We start from the raw sequence: 25099 nt of genomic DNA, 5'->3' as shown, positions 1-25099 counted from the left end.
GCAAGCACCAGTCCCCCCCGTGGTGGCTTGGGAGCCCGAGTCTTCCAAGCGCCTGCGAGCGAGAGCAGGGCAGGGCCCAGAGGGCTGCGTGAGACCCTCCTCTCAGCTGCGCTGACAGATGGTTCTGAGCCCGGGGCTCTGGATTTATGCACAGGTCACCTTGGCTGGTTATACCTCAGTCCTTGCAAACAGGGCAGCAGCAAGCAAGCAGAAAATTGGAGCAGTCACCGGGAGGAATTTGAGAACGAGCCTGGCCATGAGAGATTTAAGAAGCTTGAGACATGTGCCTGAGCAGAAGGTTAAGAGGCGATTTGATTGCTGCACATAAGTACGTTCCCAGAAAGAGAGTCCTGGGAGGGGGCAGAACAAGAGGCCGGTGGTGGGTTGTTAAAGCTGCCGACATTCGAAATGGAAATCGGCTTCTTGAAAACAAAACAGTGAGGGGGATTAGGACCGTCTCTCAGTGTAGAGGATCTGCACCGTTACACCCAGGTTCCCGTATCTTTGGCACGGATGGGGCTTTGTTTGCCTTCTCTAGGGGCTGAGGCTTCAGTTGCATCTTGGAACGGGAAGGGCCTTGTCTGGAAGATGCAGGGCTTCGCCTTGGCCTTATGCTCTCCGCTTGCTGGGTTTTGTCACTAAAGGTGTGTTGGGGGGGGGGGGGAGTAGCCGAGTAGCTCACAGCCCTTGCTGGGTCTGACTCACGGGGGAAGCCTGAGCAGGGGCTCGGTCCTTCAGAGCTGACAAGCACTCGCTCCTTGATGAATTCTTGGTGGCTCCTCAGTCAGCTCCCGGTGGTCACTCTGAGGAAAATATGGAGCCCTTCCTGGTTTGCCAAATGTTCAGACTCACAAAAAGGTTTAGCAAGGATGGATCTATTTTAGTAATGTTCAAACAGAATATGAATAGGAGCTGTCCTGTGAGAGCTAGACCTCAGCACTGAGCAAACCGATACCAGTGCAGAACGCTTCCGTTCACATATGGAATTCCTCTTGTTTATGATCTTTGGGGGGGGGGGTGTCTTGGTGTTCCTAACAAGGCTATGGGGATGGGATTTTTCTACCGTATTGGAGCTAAGGTTGGCCTTGCCCTCGATTTTGTTTAATACTGGAGTGCAGAACCTCTTTCAGCCTGAGGGCCAGATTCCATTTTGGAGAAGCTTCCCGGGGGCCACATTCCAGTGGTGGGGGGCCCGAAGGAAATGGAGGTGGGGCCAAAAGCACAAAAAATACCAGTATATTGTAGTTTAAAGCTCTTACTGCCAGGAACTAATCCTTAGGGGAGGCATTTCAACTGTGTAGAGTTGGGGAAAACTGCACAAAAGCCAGGAAACCACCCAATATGATCAGTGGTTGTGGGGGAAGGGGTATGGCCTCCTGGGGAACCCCAGAGGGCTAGATTGGGAGTCATGTAGGGCCAGATTAGGCCTGAGTTTCTGCACCCCTGGTTTAACAGATGTGATCTGAACAGGAGCTCTGTTTAGCCCTTCTCTCTTTTCTCCATTCCAGAACGATCTTGGAGGCAAGAAGATCCTTCAGAGGAAATGGACCTCCTTCATGAAAGCCAGGCTAGCCTGCTATGTCCCCTACTATGAGGTCCTCAAGGATGTTTACAGCCTGGATGGTGGTGACTGGCAAAGCACCGTCTTCTACGCAGCCTTCACGTTATCTGCCCAGTGGTGAGCCAAGCATCCTTTCGCTGCATTGGGGACTGAACTAGCTGTAACTCTTCAGGAAAGTCGCCTTGGAGTCTGTCATAGGTAGCTCCTTGAATACTGATGCTCGGTCTGCTGCCACCAGTGAAAAGGCAAACAACATGCTTGGATTTTTTAGGAATTGGGGCAGAAAACTGTGCAGGAAGTGCCATGGCGCCCTTTAGTACTGGGTGCAGTTCAAATCTTTCCCCCTGTATTGCAGTACTTGCATCCTGCACCACACTGCAAATAGGACAGGTAGAGCATTAGAGCAAGAGAAGCTTGCCTTGCATACTTGGGTTTTCCAGGAAGGAGCATTTGCACGGACCGGTTCACATCAGCGCTCTCTCTCTCTCTCTCTCTCTCTCTCTGGATCTCTCTCAGTAAGTATGGATTTGGTCCACCTTTGAAGGTCTGGTAGTCATGGGAATATAGGAATCGAGTCAGACCATTGGTCCATCTAGCCTAGTGTTGTTGACACGGTCTGGCAGCAGCTCCCCAGGGCTTCAGGCAGGATCCTTTCCTAGCTCTACCTGAAGAAACCGGGGATCAAACTTGGCACCTTCTGCATGCAAAGCAAGTGCTCTACAATCGAGATACTACTCACAAGTCCCATTTAAAACACCCAAAGAAAGTCAACTTGTGTTGAAAGAAAAAAGGGCTCTGTTCATCGGTCCTAGGTCATTGTAATAAAGAGGTGTTTAGCTGCTGAGATTGCCCTGGCTCTGCCAACACTGCCTCCAATATAAGAACATAAGAAAAGTCATGCTGGATCAGACCAAGGGTCCATCTTGTCCAGCATTCTGCTCACACAGTGGCCAACCAACTGTTGACTAGGAACCCACAAGCAGGGCATGAGTGCAACATGACCCTCCCATCCATGTTCCCCAGCAACTGGTGTATATAGGCTTACTGTCTCTGCTACTGGAGGTAGCATAAAGGCATTAGGACTAATAGCCATTTATAACTTTCTCCTCCAGGAATTTGTCTAATCCTCTTTTAAAGCCATCCAAAGTGGTGACCATCACTACATCTTGTGATAGTGAGTTCCGTAATTTAACTATGCACTGTGTGAAGTTTTTTACTTTCATCTGTCCTGGATCTGCCACCAATCAGTTTCATGGGATGACCCCTTTGGGTTCTAGTATTTTGAGAGAGGGAGAAAAATGTCTCCCTATCCACATTCTCCACACCTTGCATAATTTTGTACACCTCTATCATGTCTCCCCTTAGCCTCCTTTTTTCCAAGCTAAACGATCCCAGCTGTTGTGACCTTCCCTCAGAGGGGAGATGCTTCAGTCCCTTGATCTTTTGAGTTGCCCTTCTCTGCACCTTTTCCAGCTCTGCAATGTCTTTTTTAGGTGTAGTGACCAGAACTGTACACAGTATTCTAAGTGTGGCTGCACCATAGATTTGCATTAAGGCAGTATGATATTGGCAGTTTTATTCTCAATTCCTTTTCTAATTATTCCTCCAGTATTTCTTGTGCTCTGCTTCTAAGCGAGGCAGGTGCTTCACCCCTGTTTTCTCAGTGCTATGATGCCTGGGCTTCTCAGTCTGGCTGGGGTCCAAAGTCTCTTCGATTCCACCTGACCCCCAAGCAGTGGGGTGCCAGTGAGCAGGTGGACAGAACACAGGCGAAGCTCAGTTTTATCCTTGTGCATATTTTAGTGCCTGAGACTGATTCAGTTTGCTGGAGCATTCCTGGCTGAGGGCGAGGAACAGATGGGACACTGAGTGCACTTTAGGAGGGGAAGTCCTCTGGGTGAGCATCTGTGGACTACATGAATCATAGCTGCATATGCAGGAGGCTGTAGGTGGTGGGCAGGAGAATCACCCCTAGCATTCTGGCATTGCTCATTTTGGCCAGACTGGGAACAATTGGATGTTCTCCACTACTGTAGTTGCTGCGCTTGTTCCTTCAGCTTTTCTGCACTGAGCCCGGGCTGAAATCTTAGCCAGTCTTTGGAATTTTCGGTTCGCTCTTAATGTTAGCATGAATTTTCACAGGTTCTGCTCAGTTAAATAGCAGCTTTGTGCTCATGTAGCATTTGTCAACTGGTGGGAGGTGTGCGTGTGTGCGTGTCTGCATTTACAGCAAGAAGGCACCCACAGAGCTCCTGCCCTTGTGGGAACGGAGCTCTATGTTAAGGGTGTTTGCCAATTAGCCCTGGCGATTGAGCTGCAAGGGACTATTTTGAATGAATGGGCTATTTTGTACATGGTCTGGTCAGATTTGGCAGGGGTGTGCGCAGCCTGATTTCAAAAGCCCTCTGCATATGATCAGTTGAGACCTCTGGCAAGAGTGGCAGGCTGTTCGGTGAGCAGGAAGGGGAAGAAGGGGATGGCAGGGTCAGAGAAAGAAAACGGGCTGGCCCTGCCCACAATCGGCTCTAGCTCTGTCTTCCACTGGCTGTGCACCCCCCCTCCCCAGTGTTATGCACCCCCCTGACAGATTACCCTTGAGGGAATTCTTCCTTCAACAGAAAAAAAATTGTTTCCCACTCCTGGCTTAAATGGCCTGGGCCTTGCATGTTTTATGGCACTGAAACTTCTTGATAGACCTTTTGCTGTCTCAGGTAAGGATTCCCAGAGTCTTGGGCAGCTCAAGATGGACCCTCGGTCTGATCCAGCATGACTTTGATGCCTCAGAAGGTTAGGGCTGTCGTTCTCCCCCTCCCACCCCACCCCCTACCTCCAGTGAACTGAGCTTCCGTTCTGAGAGTTCATAGAATCATAGAATAGCAGAGTTGGAAGGGGCCTACAAGGCCATCGAGTCCAACCCCCTGCTCAATGCAGGAATCCACCCTAAAGCATCCCTGACAGATGTCATGTCCAAGAGTGGGTTTACTTCCTTCACTGGTCTGCTGTTCCTCAGATAATGCTACTGTTTCCTCATCACTGCCTCCCTTGGGTTGGCATCCGACTCAAGGCATGATGGGACTCTTTTCCTTTTCTTTCCCCTCTTTCTTACCCTGGTAGCTGATGTGCTGCAGAGGACATCATCAGGCTACGACTGCCCGCCATCTTCATTTCCTAAGAATGTCTCCGGCCCCATCATGTAGCCCAGAGGTGTTCATGGGAAGTGAAGAAGACAGCAGTTGGAGGGCCCCCACTTTGCTTGAAAGAGACCCTGGATGCCAGTAAGAAACGGTGTTCATTAAAAAAGAGAGAAAGTGGTACAGGGAGGTCATCTCAGCGGGCACCACGAAAGGTCTCTGGGCACGACATTGCCTGCCCCTACCCTAAGGGAATGCACCCTGCAAGAGAAAAAAGGTTCCCCACCCCTGGTTCACGTTGATCCGTGGGGTTTAGCAAGAAGTGGAAAGCTGTGGCCCCGCACGATGGCCCTGTCCCCGTGTCTTTCAGGAGGAGCATGGAGGTGTCCGCCATCTGCCGATACAACGTCTCTGAGGTGCGGGCAGCCTTTGAAGGGACTTATATGGAATACCAGGACTCCTCCCGCAAGTGGTCCCAGTACAATGGGGATGTGCCGGAGCCCCGGCCAGGATCGGTACGTTTTTTCGCCTCTCATTCCAGGTAAAATAAAGGACCAGGCTGGCTGGGGATGATGTGAATTGCTGACCCACATGTCTGGCGAGCGCTGGGTGGGGGAAGGCTGGCCCAAGGAATCCAAGGGCTTAGAGCTAAAACAGAACAGTGGAAGCCTCACAGAGCATCATATGGGATGGGTTTTGTCTATTTGTTTAGAAAATGTATAGGCGATGCCTTCAGGGCGGAATGCACAAAATTAAGATCAGCGTTACAGTAAAAGGTTTGTATTGGAGTGTGTACACACACACACACACACAAATCCCTACTGACACCAAAGTACAAAATTCCATGTTAGCTTTTTCACCAACATGCTAGTTTTGCGTATTTAGAGATATTTTATGTGGGGAAGCATTCAGTTGCTCAGCGGCTGGGTGATATAGTACAATCCCATCAACCGGCATATGCACAAGGGAGCTTTTGCAGGTGTACTTTAGCTCTTCGAGCAGCGGAAGGCAACCACTTTTGGTTTGGAGGCTGGATTCACCCCCACCCCCACCCCCACCCACCCCCGGGCCAAGCTGGTGGGCCGGATGACATCAATGGGTGGGGCCTCACCCCTAAAGCCCCTCCCATGACATCACCCGCCCCCACCCTGCCCACCTAAAAAGAAACGTTCTCCACGCAAAGGGGGGCATGGTGTTGCAGGGCCTCCCTGCACAGCTCCTGCAAGCCCTGGAATGAGCCCGGTTGCTCCTCCTTGCACGACCTGCCTCCCAAGCAGGGCATGAGCAGTGCAGCAGGCGGTGCAGGGGGGTCCCCAGCTTATCTCCCGTCTCTCTGATCGGACACAGCAGAGGAATTTCCCTCTGCGCCACTCACCCTCAGAGGCTCAAGCTTGGGTGTGTGTGCAGGCGGAGGGTGCTCAGCATGGGTTGGATTGTGCCCGCGGGCTGGAGGTTGCCCTCCCCTGTCTGAGACCCTCGAAACTGGGTGTGTCGATAATGCCTCCCTTCCCCCCCCGCAGTGCATCACCAATCGTGCTCGCAGGCGCGGCTACAACACCTCCCAGGACCTGCCCAACAACGTGCTGGATTTCATCAAGCTCCATCCGCTGATGTACGAAGAGGTGAAACCTGCCGACGGAGGGGCCCTGCTGGTGAAGAGAAATGTGATCTATACCCAAGTAGCGGTAGACAGAGTCCGGGCCCTGAACGGGCAAGAGTATGACGTGCTCTTCTTGGGAACAGGTGGGTGCATCTGGATCCGTCGTGTGCGTGTCGGTGCGTGTGCGTGTGTTCCTCCACACAACTCGGGAGGTTGCAAGTTGTTGCCTCCTCTCTTGACCTTATAGAGCAGGGATGGGCAGCCTGATGCCCTCCAGATGTTGGATTGCAATTCCCATCATCCTTCCCCATCAGTTATACTGGCTAGGGCCGATGACAGATACAGTTCATCAGTCCTAGCCAGCATAACTGACGGAAAGGGACGTTGGGAATCGCAATCCATCATCCGGAGGGCCACAAGTTGCTCATCTCTGCTATATATAAATGTAGAGGGGGGTGTAAATTCCCTGTGCTGGTGAATCTCGGCTTTTTCCTATGATGGTGCAAAGCTCCCTTTCCCTAAACCAGGGGTAGGCATCCTGGTGCCCTCCAGATGGTTTGGACTACAGCTCCCAAAATCCCTGACCATTGGCCAGATTTTCTGGCGGCTGATGGGAGCTGTAGTCCAAAACATTTGGAAGGCGCCTGTCCTAAATTCTCTGTGCAACTAAGTTCTGGCTGACAGCTATCATCTTATCCTAATCACTCTTTAGCAGCAACAAATATTCCTCTAAATAGGTGTGTGTGTGTGTGTGTGTGTGTGTGTGTGTGTGTGTGGTGTATTTTCTGTTGCAGGGCTGTGCTCTACCTCTCCCCAGCCTTTGCTCCTCAAGGGACTTACCTGTTCAGCCTCTGACTCAAATGCTAATTCCCTCTTCCGCTTTGCCACTCCCCCATGCTTCAGGCACTTTGGGAGGTGTTTTTCTCTCTCCTTCTCTTAAAAATAAAGAGTCTTGATGAGAAACCCTCCCCCCATCCAATCAGGTTTTTTTTTTTTTAATAATTGGGAAATTGCTCTGAGAAGGGGGAGATAGTATCATGATTGACACTGAAGTTCCACAAAATCAGTTTTCTTTCTGATAGTGTTTAGAATTCTGTTAACCCTTCTCAGAAAAGTACAGTTCCTCTTCTTCTGTGGGGTGGAGGGGAGAGAAACTGGGGGAAAGTGTTGCTGGGAGTAGCTGCGGTTTGCAGTGCAGCAGTGTCCTCTGCAGCACAGCCGAGCTCTACATTTTCCAGGCACACTTCTGCTTCTTGCACATCTGGAATTGGCTTGATCCTTACACCTGCCAGCCAGATTCTACACAGGTCCAGCCAGCGCACTGCATTTTTCTGGCATGACTGACGTCAAGAATGAGACTATATGGATAATTTTTCTCTCTGTTCATTTTAACGTTTACTGCCTCTGACCAGGTAACGGCTGGATTCACAAGGCTGTGGTCATCGGTTCCATGGTCCACATCATAGAGGAGATCCAGGCCTTCAGAGTCCCCCAGCCCGTGGAGAACCTTGTCATTTCTAAACAGCAGGTACATCTGGTTTCAGACCACCACCCCACTCCCAAAAATACCCTGGGTTGCAATACCTTAAGGTACACACATTCTGTTAAAAATCTGTGCCTGACAAAGAGTGCAGTAAGCAAATGATAAGAACATAAAAAGAGCCATGCTGGATCAGACCAAGGGTCCATCTAGTCCAGCACTCTGTTCACACAGTGGCCATCAAGCAGGACATGGTGCAACAGCAGCCTCCCACCCATGTTCCCCAGCAACTGGTGCACACAGGCTTACTGCCTCGAATACTGGAGGTAGCACACAACCATCAGGGCTAGTAGCCATTCTCCTCCAGGAATTTATCCAGCCCCCTTTTAAAGGCGTCCAAATTGGTGGCCGTCACTACATCTTGTGATAGTGAGTTCCATAATTTAACTGTGCACTGTGTGAAGAAGTACTTCCCTTTATTTGTCCTGAATCTCCCACCAGTCTGCTTCATTGGATGACCCTGGGTTCTAGTATTTTGAGAGAGGGAGAAAAATGTTTCCTTATCCACCTTCTCCACACCATGCATAATTTTGTACACCTCTGTCATCTCTCTATCATGATACGAGGAGTCCCATGTCAATTGGGGGACCAAACCAGGACAGTCTGAAGCATCCCACTAACCAGCGACCAGCTCTACCAGCCCTCCATGTCCCAAAGCTCTCAGACAAGGCGGTAAAATGTAGTCGCCATCTTCCCTGCCCACCATCACAATGTCAGAGAACTAGCAGTACTCGTAAACACTCTGCCAGGGTGTGGTGTTTACAATGGGTGGGTGTTTGTTAAATTCTGTCTTCTGTACTCTGATCCCTGCAGTCTCCACCAATAGGGTAGCCCTGGATAAAGCCATGCCTCGAGGGTGTTTCTTTTGCCTCGCCCCAAGCAAAGTGGCTTCTGCTCAGCACTGCTAACGCCCAGCTGTCCAAGGGCTGACTGGCTGGAGCCCTTTGCCGGGCATCCCAGAACTGGTTCTTTCACCTTCCTTGTGAGGCGATTAGCGTCCCAAGTTTAGATACTTTCCTCCCCAGCCCCCAGATGTCGCCCATACCTTCTCGGCTAGGATTGCCACTTCTCCTTGTGGTTTTTCAAACAGAGACTTCCTGCCCTGAACAACTTGCCTGAGAGGCCAGAAGTCAATAGGGCAAGGGTTGTATCTGCACGGTAGCAATTCCATGTTGAATTTCTCCATTCCCATCTGCCCCAAAGGTGGCAGCCCTATTTTCCCGCTCGGCCTCCAGATCCTTTTTCACTGAAACGAAGTTTAAGATTCCTTGGCTTGACTGACTTGGGACTTGTGTGAGGGGCAGCAGGGTGGCATGGCTTCAAAAGCAGCCCCCCCCCAAACTGGCCGCCCTCCAGGTGTGTCAGACTATGACTCCTCATCACCCCCAGCCAGGAGGACCCTGGCTGGAAAAGGTAGGAGTCCAAGTCTAAGACACCTGGAGGGCGCCCGGTTGGGGGAGGCTGCTCTAAAAGCTGCGCTGTGAGGTGCTGTCCTGCATACAGCTTCCCCTCTGGGCCACCTCTTAGCCCTGGGTCACTCCTTTTTGCTGGCCGTGCTCCTGGTTTCATGGCCAGCCTAGCATGCAGGTATTTAACTGGGGCTGCTTTACCTGGCTTGGAGATAACAGGAGTTGGGGAAGCTTAACCTGGCCAGTTCCTGCCTACCGGCCTGCTTGTTCCAGGAAAGAATGGCCACAGGCCATGGGGTGGGGAGAGACCATCCCTGTTTCCCCAGCTTTTGTTTTTCCTCTTCCATTTCAAGCACCTCCCCTGGGGTGGTCAGCGGGGAATGCAGCTCTGCTCCCAGGCTTTTTCATGTAAGGGCAGCTTTGGAGAACCAGCTCTACACACCGGGAGAGGGACATGGCAGAGGAACCCCTCCGTCATCCCCAGCCGGTGATGGCCATGTTGTTTGGGGATAATGGTGGTTGCAGTCCTGCAGGGCACCAGGCGGGGAGGAAGGCTGCCCTTGAACTACCAGGCAGAAATAGCAGCAGGGCCGACACCAGCACCTTGCTCTGTTTCCCTGCTGCCCTCTGCTGGACAAACACTGATGCTGCAGCTTCCTGTCACCAACACATTAAATTGCCCCAACTTTGCTAAGAGTCCTGGCTCCATCCCAGAAGCTACTTGGATGGAGAGGAGAGGTGAACCGAACACTCTGGGTGATCCTGCAGTGGACGTGGCATGTCGGTGACCTATGAGGTTTCTGCACTCACCTTTGCTACTAAAGTTCCAGGTTCTTGTCAAGGTGCTGGGACTTTTCTTGTCCTGCCTCTTAACTGGCCCTTGGATCATCGCACTTTACACGGCCTTCCAGCCACTAACTGGCGATGTTGATTCCCTGGCTGTGCATCTGGACAGGGTGTGACCAGCTGGCTCCACAGGACTAGAGCGTGGCTCATGGGCATTTCCTCTCCCCGTTCTCTTTGCAGAGGAGTCTATACGTCGGGGCCCAGAGTGGAGTCTTGCAGTTACCACTGTCCAGCTGCAGGCGCTACGTCTCCTGCTTCGATTGTATCCTGGCCCGGGACCCGTACTGCGGCTGGGACGGCGAGAGCTGCCGAGAACTAGCTGAGACGCTGAAGAGGTACAGGGACTTCGAGTGGAACTAGACCAGGGAGCAAGCGCCCGGAAGGGACTGTGCCCAGGGCCTGTGGTCCCTATCCTTTGGTGAAGCTGGAGTTTTGTTTCAGCTCTGCTGATGCTCTGGAGCTTCTGCATTGAGGCCTTTTGTGCTGTTGGACCCATGGAGTCCTACTCTGTGTGTGTTTGACTGGACAACTTACCTTCTCTTCCCATTCCTATCGAAAGAGGGCATTCGACTTGCTCAGAACATCTCAGGGCATCTCAGTGTCTCATAACATTTGGATTAGGTTTATTAGACGGATACCCTGCACAACCAGAAATTAGATGGATACCCTGCACAACCAGAAATTAGACGGATACCCTGCACAACCAGAAATTAGCTCTAAGCAGCCCCCAGCAATAAGAGCCTAGTTGGAAATAAGCGGTTATAATTATAAAAGCACACAGCACAAACATGCTAAAACTTACAGCACGGAAGTATAGGGGAGTTGTCTAAATTCTATATGAACTCATTAAAATCACTAAAAGCAGATTAAAATAGACACCCCTGACATCTTTTTTAAAACAACAATTGCAAGCTTGGGCTCAGGTCGGGTCTCCCTAGATAATACACTCCCTAAGGTCAGGAGCACGTCTGAGAAGCTGCAGCTCTGTGTCCTAATTAAAAGGATCACTCTGACGAGTTCTGTATTTTGTTACTGGCTGTGCACATCAGCCTGTGTGAGACCAGTGTGTGTGTTGCATGCGCAGCTATCATCGTTGTGCTTATGGAATGACCGTTGGTATGTGTTTGTTGGAGCATGTTGGAGCATGGGTGTATTAATACCGATAGATTTCGTCAGATGTGCAGTGCAGGTTCCTGAGATTGAGCGTCTTTTAGCTGCTGGGTTTTCTCCACTGATCAAAGTCCTGCTTACCTTGGCCAGGTCTCTGCTGATCCAGGACGTGCTGCATGGCAACATGGGCTGCTGGAATGACTCTGCCCAGGGTAAGGTTCTGATTCTGTCCCTTCCTATGTTCTTCATAGTTTTAATTTTTGTGAACCGCCCAGAGAGCTTCGGCTATTGGGCGGTATAAAAATGTAATAAATAAATAAATAAATAAATAAATAGGTCTCTTGCCCCTTCTGGGAGGGCAACGTGGTGTTTGCCCTGCTGCCTTGGGTTGGTGCTTTGGGCTGAGAATGGTTGCCAAGTGTGAATAGCTCGCCCATTTTCAGACTCTTCTTGCAAGAGAGGCAAGCAGTCTGCTTTTCTTCTCCTTCCCATCCAGACTCAAAAGTCTGCTTTTCCTAAATCGAGAAATATCTGTAGTATAAGGTTAAGTGCAAAACAGCCACACTCCCACCAGATTATGTGCACGAAATAAATTGTGCCTCTTAAGTAGATTTGCATATATTTATTTGCATTGTGGGTTTCTGCTGCTTTCAAAATTATGTCTCCCTGAGTTGTTTTTGCAAGGGAGGAGAGTAAGAGAACAGTGTGGAAATATGGAATAGATTAGAGCCGCATACGTAGGACATAATAGCTGTGGAAGAGGGCTATCAGATGGAACAGTTTGGGGGATGAGCCATCCTCAAATCATGAGAGGCGGTACTCATCCCAGTTCGGGTTTCAGATACTGGGCTTCCCCACATTTAGCAAAAATCATGCAGCCTTTCCAGGGCTTTGACTTCCAAAGTCTTCGCAGCTTTAAGGATTGGCACAATACACGTGCTAGCCCCACCCCCCACCTTTTTGCTGGTTTCTTTTCAAATATTTCAATTTTACCACCAGCACATGGTGTGGCTTTATAGCATTTTCCATTTTATCAATGCATTTTTGGGATTTTATAAAATGGCAGATTCCCACTTGAAAACCGTGGGAGAGGCATCGGATGTTGACGTCGTGGAAAGGACCTGCAGACTTCCGTGAGTGACCAATCAATGAGTGTGTCATAAATGGCTTGTGTGGAGAAGCCCACTGTCCTCTGGTTCCCGTCTTTTTCTCCAAAACAACAAGGACTAGGCACTTGCTAGGGGTTTTTTTGGATTTAAAAAGAAAAAAAATGAAAGCAGATATTCTCAGAATGGCAAACGTTCTCATGTCCCTACCCAAGCTCTTTGGGTATCTCATCCCCTCCCCCCTTCAGTGTGAGCAGTCACAACGTGACTCTGCCTTCAGGTGAAATGATGCTCTACTGTCACACCTGAATGGCTGCTGCTCAGGTTGGGCAGACTGTGAGCCCTGCCCAGCTTCATTTCTTTTTGTCTCCTGCAGCCACAGCCCTGCAGAAGAACCGGACGGTGCTGCGTGGCGACGACGTGCTCTTGCCTTGTGAGCAGGCGTCCAACCTGGCGCAGGCGGCGTGGCTGCTGAACGGCACGGAGGTGGTCAACGAGAAAGGGCAGGCACGCTTCCGCCTCGGGGTGGACGGGCTGCTGGTGACGGACACCCAGCTTGAGGACGGCGGGGAATACCGCTGCTATGCCCAGGAGAACGGCCTCCAGGCTCTGGTGGCCACCTATGCCCTGACGGTGCTGCCCGAGCCGCTGATGCCACCGCCACCTCCCACAGGGCCGCATCCGCCTTGGCAGGCCGCCATCCACGAGTACGGGGACATGAGGTTTATCTACATCTCCGCCATCACGGTGCTGGGCGGGCTGTGCCTGGTGCTCAGCGTGGTGCTCCTCTACGTCTCCTGCCTGCAAAAGCGCAGGGGGAAATACAGCCTGGGGGTCCCCCAGGGCTCCAGCGTGGAGCTGCAGACTGTCTCCTCCAGTTGCCTGGGCAAAGGAGGGCAGGAGGAGGAGGGGGAGGAGCTGGGCACCTACCCAGACGGCTGCCTGCAGATCATTCCCGGGGAAGCCCCCACCTTGGCCTTGCCGGGAAAGGAGGGACCCCCGCCCCCACCGCCGCCCCCTCCTCCCCTCCCTGCAGAGTTCACCAACGGCCTTGCCGCCTTGCCCAACATGCTGCGCAAGATGAATGGCAACAGCTACATGCTCCTGCGGCAGAACGAGGAGCCCTGCACGTCGCCGCTCTACAACTCCTTCACGGAGGAGCTGAGCAAGATCCTGGAGAAGCGGAAACACACGCAGCTGGTAGAAAAGCTGGACGAGAGCTCTGTGTAGGGGCGGGGGGCGGGGAGCCCCCTTGGCCGAACTCATTCCTCGGACCCCCGTGTGATTCCTCCTCCCCGGTCCAACAGAACCAGTGTTACGACGCAGCAGCTACCTCCGGAGCGGCCCTCCGGAGCCGCCACAGACTCCGCGCTCATTTCCTTTTCTGGTTGTTGTCTTTTTGTTGGTTTGTTTTGGCATTGATTGTTTCGTTTTCCAATTGCTGTAAAAAAAAGAAGAAGAGAGAAATCTATTTAAATGGGAATTATATTTATATATAAAAGGTTGATCGATAAACAAGAGCCGCAGAGATCTGTTGGGTTTGTCCGGATGACCTCCCTTCCTCCTTGGGGCACGTCTGAATGTGCCCCCAACTTGGGTGAGGAATCAGGGGCAGCTTTCTGTCTGAAGAAGGGCATCAGCAGTCCGAATGAGAGCTGGGATGTTGGACTGTGATTTCAAGAGGTGGGCCGGGCTGGTGCCATGCAGGTCTGGTCGGGCCCTGCCAAGGGCTCTCAGCCAGCAGGGGCCCACTGGCAAAGAGGCCCCGAGTGGCTCCCCTTCTTCACCCTTCCAGCCTGCTTATTCACCTGCCTCTTGCTGTGGCCCAGACAACACTGGTGGTGAAGGGGAGGAGCAGTAGATGCCACCTCCTACTTGCTCCCAGGCTCTCTGCCTTTATTTATTTATTTATTTAATTTATTTATTTAATTTATATACCGCCCCACAGCTGAAGCTCTCTGGGCAGTTTACAAAAGTTAAAAACAGTGAACATTAAAAAGTATACAAAATTTCAAGCAAGCAAATGGCAGCAATGATGGGAAAGAGGAGAAGGAGCAGGAGATGCTGGTGACCATGGCAGGGAGAAGGTGGACTCACAGAGGGAGGGGGCCTTGCCCAAGAGCTCTCCAAAGCCTGGAGGCTGCCCTGGAGGTAGATCACAAACGTCTTCATAAAACCCAAATAACCCTCAAACTCCCATTTTTACCATCGAATCATGTTTCAAGTATAACTATGATTTTGCATTTCCCCTCTACATGAGAATCCGATTTAAACCTCTTTAAAAAAACATATAATAGGTGGACCTTGGTCATGGATGGCTGTGGGCTAATCCTTCCTCCGAGCTTGGGTTTTCCTTGGATGACCGCACGGAATTCTTTCAATTCCTCTGTTTTTGGGACACCATCACCTTCACAGCCAATGATGAATCTGCTATGATGTCACAGCGGGGTTAGGCAGCCAATTGGAATGGGGGAACCCCTTTGCTTCTGAATTTTAATGTCCATGAACAACTGCAAAAACAAGTAAGCATGTCCATGAACAACTTTGACACGTGGTGGGCTTTTGAATGACGCCTTGCTGGCACAAAGCAGTCGATTGGTTTCAGAGGCTGGAAATGAACAGCTCGGCCCCAGACAAGCCTTTTGCTCTCCATCGGCAGTATCCACTGCGCCGCTACTGCTACTGTAAATTGTATTACATTAGCGTAAGCAACATTTTGCGCTACACCAGTAGCATTTGTTGTATGTGAAACCCAGAGGAAGTAGTGCCCAAGGCTGAATTTGGGCTACAATCTGTTCCTCCTGTTACCTTGAGAATGAAGGGTTTGTGCCTCTCTTACTTCCCCTGTCTTGTAATCAGTGTCCTGCAAGAGTGGCAAGAACAAAAGAACAGATTGCAGTGCAACCTCGCTGGTCTTCTCTGAGATGCTGTAGTAGTCCTGGTCTTAGTGCAAGCCTTTTGCTGTATATGTGGCGTGACTCCTCTCACCTGGAACTGCGACTTCTTTGGTTAACTGGGGAAAGGAGGACGACTGAAATCTCCCAAACTTCACAGGCCGGCACCATCCGAGAGACACCTCTGAGTAGGCTCATAATGGTTCTGTCAGCTGATTCCCTAGGGCTGAGGTTTCCAAGGTGGCGCCCATGGGCACCAATGTGCTTATGGACACTTCTTGGTGCCCACCAGCATCTTTGCCCCTCCTGATTTCCCCCCTCCATATTTTTTTTTAAATTTTTTAATGGGAGGCTGGCTTGTTGCAAAGCAAAGTGCTGCCCTCCAGCAGCATTTTTATTTGGGTTCACCAGAGGCTTTTGTGTTTTGGAGCTCAGACCCCACCTCTGCCTTGTGCTTAGGTTCTTGGATAAGTTAGTTTTCCTTTAGTCTTACCTTCCGGCTGTGTGCCACAGCAGCCATTTTATGAAGGGGTGAGCCCCCCAGCAGGCATCTTGCGAGACCACCCATGGCACTCTCAAAATTCCAAACGTGCCCACCAACCCCAAAAGGTTGGGGACCCCTGCCTTAGGGATTGCCCAAGACAGCCCACACTGTCCACTTGTGTGCCAGGATGGATCAGCACCAGCATTCGTCCCTGAGTGTCTTGCAGGTAAGAAATGACAGGTCTCTAATGGGAAAGCAACTTTATGGTAGAAAGTACAACCCCAATTAGTCTGGGATAGCCATAGTTTCTCACAGTTCAGTCCATGGGCAAGAATGGGTTAATAACACAAACCCCCCTCACACACATACTTTACAGTGTTGCAAGAATGAGATAATCTATATGAAGTACTTAAAAAGTGCAATATAAATACTAAATTTGCATCGTAACCATGTTCTTCTTTGAGTCTTTAGGGAATCTGCTATATATGAGAGGCAGTAAGCCTGTATACACTAGTTGTTGGGGAATATGGGTGGGAGGGTGCTGTTGCACCGCGCCTTGCATGTGGTTCCTTGGTCAACAGCTGGTTGGCCACTGGGTGAACAGAATGCTGGACTAGATGGACCCTTGGTCTGTTCCAGCAGGGCTCATCTAATGTTCTTTTTTCATTTTATATAGCTTTGGCGCTTGGTGATTCTCATCTCTTACATTTCAGAGGAAAAGCTCCATCTGCTGCAGCTCCATCTGGGATGTTTTATCAGTCCATTAGGTCACTTTGCTGGTCACGTAATAAACTTTTGTTTTTGTTGTTGTTGTTGTACAAATGAAAGCACATGCACAACTCGAGGGCCAAATACAGATATTTGTGACTGTTCTGAAACTTTTCTGCAGACCATGTGAATGGCACTTGTGGGTCCATAGACTGCAGGTTCAAAACTGCTTCTTTGCTGATCTCAACCCAACTTGACAAAATCCAACCATGTCCAACGCACACTGACAGCAGATGGTGCTCTTTTCTGGTTTGGATTCTCTGGTAACAGCTAGCCCTGGTTGCAGTTATGAAGCTGGTGAGACTAGTGGAAAACCCCAGAATGGATTCAAATCTGTAGCAGCTGCAGTGGGTGACAAGTTAACAGATACCGGCTTAAGGACTATCCCCATCTTTCAAAACCCCACAGTTGCTTGGCATTTCTTCATTTCATCCAGATCACTCAGATTGTCTTGGCAGCAGCATAAGTCAGTGTAGAACAGCAGGTACCCTCCAGATGTTTTGAAGGACAAGTCCCAGTACTCCTAACCATTGGCTATGTTGGCTGGAGCCGGTGGGAAATGGTCCAAAACATCTGGAGGGCGTCAGATGAGGGAAGGCTGCTCTAGAAGCAGTGAGAGAGAGACTATCTGGAAGTGAGCCCTCCCAAGCCCGGTGCTGTATCAGATCAAAGGTCCATCTTACAAAGCATCCTGCTTCACACAATTACCAGCTGTTGATTTTCAGTGGCAAACTGCCTCTGAACCTGGAGGTTTCATGGAACCAGCATGACTACTGAGGAATTAATTTCATCCCCTTGTAAAGCCTTGTTGGCCATTTAAAAACAATGTCTTCTGTGATGTGGTTTCTTTTGGCTGTCCTGAATGCACCTCCAATTAATGCCCTGTTGAGATAAGTGTTATGAAGGAGAAAAACTTCTCCATTTCCTTTCTACCATGCATAATTTTATAAACTTCTCATCATCCCCCCTTTAAATTAAGAAGCCTTGTCTACTAGGGATGGTCCTCCAGGTCCTATCAATTTTGATTGCCCCTTTCCATCTTTACAATGTGTTTTTTGAGATGGGTCAACCAAACTGTACAGAGTATTCTAAATGTAGCCACACCATAGGATTATAATACAGGCAGTTTTATTTGCAGTCCCTTTCCTAATCATCCATAGCACCGAAATTGATATTTCCTATTGCTGCCACACACAGTTGCCATTTTCACTGAGCTCGTTACAACAGCCTGAAGATCTTTTTCCTTTTTCCATTGATACCACTTCAAACCTCCACTGTATATGTGAAATTTATTTGCACATTATTGTAAGAAAGCTACAATTTGGTACACACTTCTATGACATCTTCAGTACAAAGATAATATCTTAAGATATTTTAATGTTTAATGCTCAAATCAGGCAATACAAAATAGTTTGTAATATCAGAACAGACCAAGTCACTTGTCTGATGGAATGCAACCATGTGGGATTTTCTCCCTTCACACACTTGAAACTGGGCTTAAATTGGAGAAAGTGAGAAGTTTCAGTGGGAGCCAGGAATGTACGAATACTTGGGACAAACCACAAAATTGATCACTTAAATATGGCTACAATCCTATGCACACTTACATGGAAGTGAGCCCCATTGAACATACAGTGGGACTTACTTCTAAGTAAACGGGCGTAGGAATTTGCTTCAATTCTTACAATGCAAGAGGGAAGATTTCCAGGGCCAGCCGGGAAAAATCTGTGCTTGCGGAATGCAAGCTGTATCTACTAGCGTAATGCAATAAAAGTGGAAATGCAGAAGTTGTTTTGTTGGCTTCCCCCTTCAGTTTTGTCTCCTAAACAGCCCATTCCCAACTATGAAATAACCTTCCAATTTCGGCCTCTCCTCTTCTCTCTTGATAAATAAGAATCAGTGCTTCTAAAAAGTCATTAATGGTTATTTGAAACTTTGGAGTCTACAATTCAACCTGAAAAATCAGCTTCCTCATTAATACAGAATTTAATTTTTAAAATGGTAAAATTAAAACAAATCAGAATGCGATTTGGCCCCCCAAAAAACAATGCCCTCCCAAGAGCCTTACAGTTAATTGGCAAAGGTGGGATTGTCTGGTGGCATATTCCAGAAGTCCCCCATCTTCCTGGCAAGCAAAGGTCAGATACTGCTTAGTTCCTCCTGTCACTCATTAAAGTAGCTTTCCATCATTACCAGTGTGGTGTAGTGGCTAAAGTGTCAGACTGGGAGTTGGGAGATCCGGGTTCTAGTCCCCACTCAGCCATGGAAACCCACTGGTTGACTTTGGGCCAGTCACAGACTCTCAGCCCAACCCACCTCACAGGGTTGTTGTTGTGAGGATAAAATGGAGAAGAGGAGGATTATGTACTCCGCCTTGGGTTCCTTGGAGGAAGACAGGTGGGATATAAATGCAAAAATAAATAAATACAAATTACACAATCCAATACCCGGCTGAATATGCCAGACACTTAACTACCCACAAGGGCCCACACTCTTATTGACCAACCACAAAGGGTGGGAAGGGAATCAAAACAAAGGCAATAGCAGCTGTTGACTGGCCCAAGAAGAGTCTGGAAAGTTGTGTTCTCTTTTGGCTCTGCACAATGCAAGAATGAGCAACCTAGTTAAAATATTGGGCTGTAGCGGAGCACAGTGACTCTTTGGCGAAGTGGCTTTCATGGGAGAGGGCATCCCTTTGCGATGGAGCATATGCTTTGCATGTAGGGAGCCCCAGGTTGAATCGCTGGCATCTCCAGTGAGAAAGAACTCAAGTCACAAGGCTGGGAAACCCCTCCTTGAGAACCCCCGCTAGTCATCAAGCTAGATAGACCGAATAAAATCCCATTTCATGCTCATAGTTGCTTCTGCAAAGAATCTGGCAAATGCTGATCATCTATGAAACAACTTCTCCCATGGGAAGAAGATGAAAACTTCCCCCTGCCAAGCTGCTGGATGTATCCACCCCACCCCACCTGTTTTCCTGCCAATATGGCTAATTAATTGATTTAGATTGCTCAGTGGTTCCCATTAAGAGATAGCAGGGGCTCCACAGCGAGGAAGCGTTGGCTTGGACCTGCATGTGATGGAGAGAGATGGGGTGACGCATCTGAAGGCTGTGATCACAAGTGGAAAAGTGGCAGCAGGAGGCATCAGACAGTGTATTTTGTTTCGAGACGAGTTCCAGCTGATTTCTGCTGGCCTGACCTGTTGGGGCATTTGTGTTCAGGATGGCCCAGTCAATGGTTGAGAGGGTTCAAACGCAGGGCGATCTGAACCAAACTGCAGCTAGAACCCTGGGTTGGATTTCTAACATCTCTCATTATGGGGAAATGGAGCACAAGAGCTGGGACAAAGACTTCTATCCGAGACATTGGAGAGCTTAATTTATGAAATTCTAATGGTTTGTCAAGGTGATGCTCCTTCTGATTAACTCAGGAATCATACAGTTGAAGGGAACATTTAGGCCATTGGATCCCACCCCCTACTCAGTGCAGGAATCCATCTTACAGCATCCCTGCCAGATGGCTACCTAGTCTCTGCTTGAATACCTCCGGTGACAGAGAGCCCAGCCCAGCCCCTCCCTAGGCAGTTGGACCCATTGTTTGTCTGCTCTGACCTTTAGGAATTTCTTCCTGATATTTAACCACAACTTAAGTTTCCTGTAACAAGCTCATTATTTCATGTCCCACAGTCTTGGATGATAGAGAACAGGTTGTGGCCCTCTCCTGAGTGACAACCCTTTAGGTATTTCAGAAGTGCTATCATACCTTCTTCCATCAGTCTTCTCTTCTCAAGACCCAGCCCCTTCCATCTTTCCGAACCCGTTCCAGTTAATCTGAATCTTTAAAGTGTGGTGTCCAGAACTGGACACTATTCCAGGTGAGGTCTGTCAAGTGCAGAGTAGAGTGCAACTATTGTCTCCTATGAGAACTTTGCAACCTAAATTGATGCAACCTAAAATTGAATTTGCCTTTTTTGCAGCCACATTACATGTTTAGCTTGTGATCAACTACAATTCCAGGATCCTTTTCACAGCTACTATTGCCAAGCCAACTATACCTTATCTTATACCAGTACATTTGAAGAATTTTGCCATTGTCTCAGATTAATTGCATTCTGTTATTTTTTTGCCCAGTCTTCTAACCTGTCAAGAACATTTTGAATTGTTTCTGTCTTCTAAAGTACTACTTATTTCATCCAACTTGGTATCATCTGCAAATCTGATAAGCATTCCCTCCACCTCTTCTTTCAAGTCATTAGTGCAAATGTAGAAGGGAACAGGCACCTTGCCAGCTCAATTCCTTGATTCATTGTGTGCTGACCAATGAGGCCAGGTTCATTCCCACATGCCAAATTCCAGGCCAGATGGGGCAATATTTCAGCAGCGGATTAATCCTTCCTATGCTGCATGTCAGTTTGAGTTTCCAAAAAACATTGAAATATGCCCCCTGCGTAGCAATAAGACTTTTAAAAAGCCTCCCTTGGTGGCAATACAGTTTCCATTTTTTAAAAGCCTAGCTGCTGAGCAACTCAGTATGTAACACTGATAACTGGTCTCACTCCTTCCAATGAAGGCAGGTACACAGTACTACTCTTCTACAAAGTTGATGCATTCGTAACTCATGACATGCCTATCACCAAGAAAGCCCTCAAAATGCCTTACAGGTGGTTCTACTTCGTTTATTTCAAATTCCAGTCAAGAGTAATATTAACCAAGGATCACAAAATATAGTTGGGGCAAGCTACCACCACAGAGAATCATTGCCCCTGGAGTTCCCATCCGTGGATCACACCCACTCACTTTTGAAGAAGAACCAGTCACATCCAGTTCTAAGCCTTGCTCAAAATTAGTCTGGTCTGTGGTTTAGCTGATAAATACAAGAATCAGATAACAGGACTGTTCTTATCAGAAAGTTGCTCACATACATAGCAAGCTAGTCCCATCTCTTTACTGCCCATTTTCCTAAGAAAAGGGATGACATTCTTCTTGCGGATGACGAAGCAGATGTATGTGCTTAATGCAGATATATGATCTTGCCCTGGACTCCAGAAATCCCCACAGAAAAGTCACAAGCTTTTGGCAACCGTGCAGACCTATTTTTCTGGGGACTGGAGGCGCTGATGACCCACGGCTTCCACGTTGAGTGCACTGGGCTTGTTTGTGAAGGGGTGCCACTGGCCTTGGATGCTGGGGTTATCTGTGTGGAAAGGCTTTCGGATACGGATGATCTCCAGGCCAGATTGGCTGGTCAGCTTGCGGATGATATCTGCAATCTCGTCTGCTGTGTTGCTGGTTAAAGTCTGCTCCTGCACAGTTCCATTCACTAAGAAGAGAATAAGCTAGATGAAATCCAGACCACTTCTGATTCCATCTAGGGACACATTTCCCTAGGTCAAGGATGTGGAAGCTCCGGCCCACAGAGGTTCTGCATCCAGCCCACGGAGCCATCTTGGGTTCCTCCAGGGGGGCAAACCTTGGCCACCCAAGCCCCACGCCCTGGAGGAATCCCTGCTGTTAGCATCAATCTCAGACTGGAGATAACAGCAGGGATGCAGATGGCTATTAGCCAACCTGGGAGGAGCAGTTGCTATTCCCAGCGCAGTCAAATCCTTTCACACAGTGTGCACATCCCCCCATAGGGAAAGCCCGAGATTCTTTTGCTGATAGCAGCACAGAAAACGGCACGAAAAAGTTAAAATGGGCAAGGGTGTATTAGGCCATACCCCATTGACACCATTTGGCCTGACACCAATTACTCCCCCCCCCCTCCCATGGCTTGGCACCCCTGTCCTAGGTACTTGTATCTGACTCTCAGGATTTTCAGCTGCTGAAGCTCAGTACCCCTCTCATATTCCTTAAAGTCATGAACTAACTCCCTAGGATTTTCAATTGCTAACCCTGGTTTACAGCTCCTCGGTATGTGATTCTTCCAGTAGAGTGCATATCCATTGGCATCGACTATTGCCTTGCAAGTGAAGGAAGGAGCCTGCACTGCTCTAGGCTTGTTGAAAGAGCCTTCAATTGATTCCTAAAAGCAGATTTCATGGGTAATGGTACTAATGGCTGACACCAGCATCTCTCTCCCACACTCGATTAAGGAGGAGACTTTACCATACTCACAGTATTCAGCGACCACCGTGGGGACCCTGCACTTCTTTGGGGCAACGTAGACCACAATCCCGGGGTTTTGCCTGGCAAAGTCCACCACCTTTTCTTCGATGTATTCTCTAGAACAAAACAAACAAAACCCATGGGGGTGTTTAAAAACTACACTTGGCCGTGCAATCTTATGCAGCTGTTTAATGTTTAGCATATAAGTGCTAATGTTTCTTTTGAAGAACAACAGAGAATTTACCTCTCTGCCCCATCGCCTGTCATTCTTTGTTAGCCAATAACGGATAGTGATTTAGTGAAAATACGGCTACTATTGTCAAAAATTGAATGAGAAATAAGGAGGGAGAGGAACGAAAGCTGCAATTCCTACTTGGAAGTAAGACCCATTAAAATCAGTGGGATATCTTTCCAAGCAAATACATGTAGGATCATGTTGAGCATATAAAGGGCCAGAGTAGCAGGTCAAGGAACTAAGAAGGTGGAAAATAGCTCACTACTGAGTAACAGGAAGGGCTAACAAATCATTTGATCAATGTAAGGTTAAATAAAGTTCAATATAACATTAATTACAAAAATAAATACCCCAAGATTTCAATTGTAAATGCGAGAGTAAACATGCCAAAAAATCCCACTGGTTAGGAACATCATAAAATCAGTAAATACAGCACAGCCTCAGAGAATCAGGACTGGAGAGATGCATATAGGGTTGAATCCAATGTTAATCTAGGCTAGATTTACACTACTACTTTATAACGCCACTGAAGTGCACTGATAACTGTTGTGGCACAATCCCCATTTTATATACTACTTTCATAGTGTTAATTCCTGTTTCTTATTCCACATTCGTAATGATTTGACCTAATTTAAACCCCATTCATGTCAGTGGGTTTACTCTAAAGAGGTTAAACACTGGATACAACTTATAAGGGCAGCGATCAGGCCTAGAATAGGACTCTGAGGCTGAGTTTGGACGACACGCTAATCAACGGGGTGGGGTAATAGGAACAGAATGGGAAACAACCGTTGATTAGCGTGTTGTCCGAACTCAGCCTGGCTGTCTAAGAAAAGGGAGGGTTCCTGCCTGCAGGACTGTTCTGGAGCCACGGCTCAGCCCCCGGACCTCATTTCAGTGCTAGGTTGGCGGGTCAGAGTGAGAAGACGCTTAAGACTGCGCAGGAGCCACCCCACCCCATCCCCAACTCCAGGAAGCAGGAACTCTCGGGGAGAGGAGGGAAAGGGCTTCCAGGCAAGCCCGAGCCCCGCCACCTGCCTTTGAGGAAAAACATCCCTCACCTGGCGCCCCGGCAGCTCTGAGCGTCCCGGCTGAGAGTCAAGGTGAGGCGCTGGAGCTGGCACACGTAGCGGCCCAAGCCGTTGCGCAGGACGCTGGCCAAGAAACGGCTCGGAGTGCCCCGGCCGGTCATGGTCGCTTACGGCACAAGGGGATCCGATCCTCCTCCTCGAGGCAGTCACGACCTCGGAAGCAGAAGCTGCGCAGGACGTGGGGCTGGTCGCACTGTAGAGTTGATCTTCGACCGTTTTATAGCACGAAGACGGGATTTTCTGGCCGGGTTTGACGCCGTCACCCCACGTTGCCTGCGGGGCAAAAAGAATCAACTGATCATAAACTTCTTCCCCTTCTTCTCTAACGGTAGAAGCAAAAAAGAAGTCATGCTTCGTAAAAACGAATCCGAGGTTGTCAGCCGTTTTAAAAATTGCTATGCAAATACGACTCAAGTCCCCAAAGTCCCCAAAGTCTTATTTGGCGAGGATGTGTGGCTGGCTGGCTGGCGTTGGTGTATGGCAGCCCTGTGGTGTAGGCCACTGTTCATGCTGCAGGTAGAACTTAAGGTCGAGGAGGCTGAACGCAGTTTGCAACAACCCTGCAATGTAGGCCAGTGTTATTTCCATTTCGAGAACCAAGGGAGACTAGTTAATAACAGCCTTACAGTGTTGCGTTGCTTTGTACATAAGGAGGCCTAATGCAGCGTAGCTGCCCTTTTGTATCATGATCAGATTCATTAAATACTATTTTAAAATGCTGCAGCTATATCCAATTACGTTCTAGCCATGGCTGTTTGGGATTTCCACCAAAAAAGCCCCCCACCCCCATACATCCCAAAACAGTGTAGGTTGCAGCAAAGGCCAATACAATTAACAGAGCAATCCTATACACACTTTCCTGAGAGTAAGCCTCATTTAATTTAACTGGGTTTACTTCTGATTAGGATGACACTCTTAATTGCTCTATTATTCCCTCCTCCAAGCCAGCACTGAACTGAATAGAGACGCGCCTTGTGCTCCGCTGACATGCGAGCAGCTACATCGCACTTTTATCCCCCGAAGACTGCGATCCCAGTGGACACAGTGGAACTGGCTTCTCTGAGTAAATATGTGTAGGATTGCGCTCTAACAGTGCAAGTGGGAACTCAGCAACCCGGAAACTAGGAGGCATGTGTTACTCTATACCTCTATGTATACGGCGGGCAGCCTCTTCCTCCAGGTCTACGTGGTCGAGATTTCCTGGCTCTTGCG

At 49.0% G+C, this 25099-nt stretch overlaps 2 protein-coding genes across 3 annotated transcripts in view; one reads left to right on the top strand and one right to left on the bottom strand.

The window, feature by feature from the left end:
• Positions 1-13821, top strand: part of SEMA4G (semaphorin 4G) — a 105133-nt gene extending 91312 nt beyond the window's left edge. For both annotated transcript variants that reach the window (XM_063132554.1, XM_063132555.1), the window contains 7 exons: positions 1509-1678; positions 5063-5207; positions 6213-6435; positions 7705-7820; positions 10268-10422; positions 11348-11409; positions 12680-13821. In XM_063132554.1, coding sequence (XP_062988624.1) covers positions 1509-1678; positions 5063-5207; positions 6213-6435; positions 7705-7820; positions 10268-10422; positions 11348-11409; positions 12680-13533 — 1725 coding nt within the window. In that variant the 3' untranslated portion in view covers positions 13534-13821. The remainder of the gene's footprint in view (positions 1-1508; positions 1679-5062; positions 5208-6212; positions 6436-7704; positions 7821-10267; positions 10423-11347; positions 11410-12679) is intronic.
• Positions 13822-21113: 7292 nt separating this feature from the next.
• Positions 21114-24038, bottom strand: MRPL43 (mitochondrial ribosomal protein L43). The gene is made up of 3 exons (XM_063132571.1): positions 23858-24038; positions 22571-22677; positions 21114-21773 (listed from the first exon to the last, which is right to left on the bottom strand). Exons 1-3 carry the CDS (start codon positions 23986-23988, stop codon positions 21544-21546), a joined length of 468 nt encoding a protein of 155 aa, XP_062988641.1. The 5' UTR covers positions 23989-24038; the 3' UTR covers positions 21114-21543.
• Between the last annotated feature and the right edge of the window lie 1061 nt (positions 24039-25099).

Source organism: Elgaria multicarinata, chromosome 8 (assembly GCF_023053635.1).
Source record: "Elgaria multicarinata webbii isolate HBS135686 ecotype San Diego chromosome 8, rElgMul1.1.pri, whole genome shotgun sequence".
NCBI lineage: Eukaryota > Metazoa > Chordata > Lepidosauria > Squamata > Anguidae > Elgaria > Elgaria multicarinata.
Note: the sequence above shows the minus strand (reverse complement) of the source record. Positions and strands in the feature narration are given on the sequence as shown.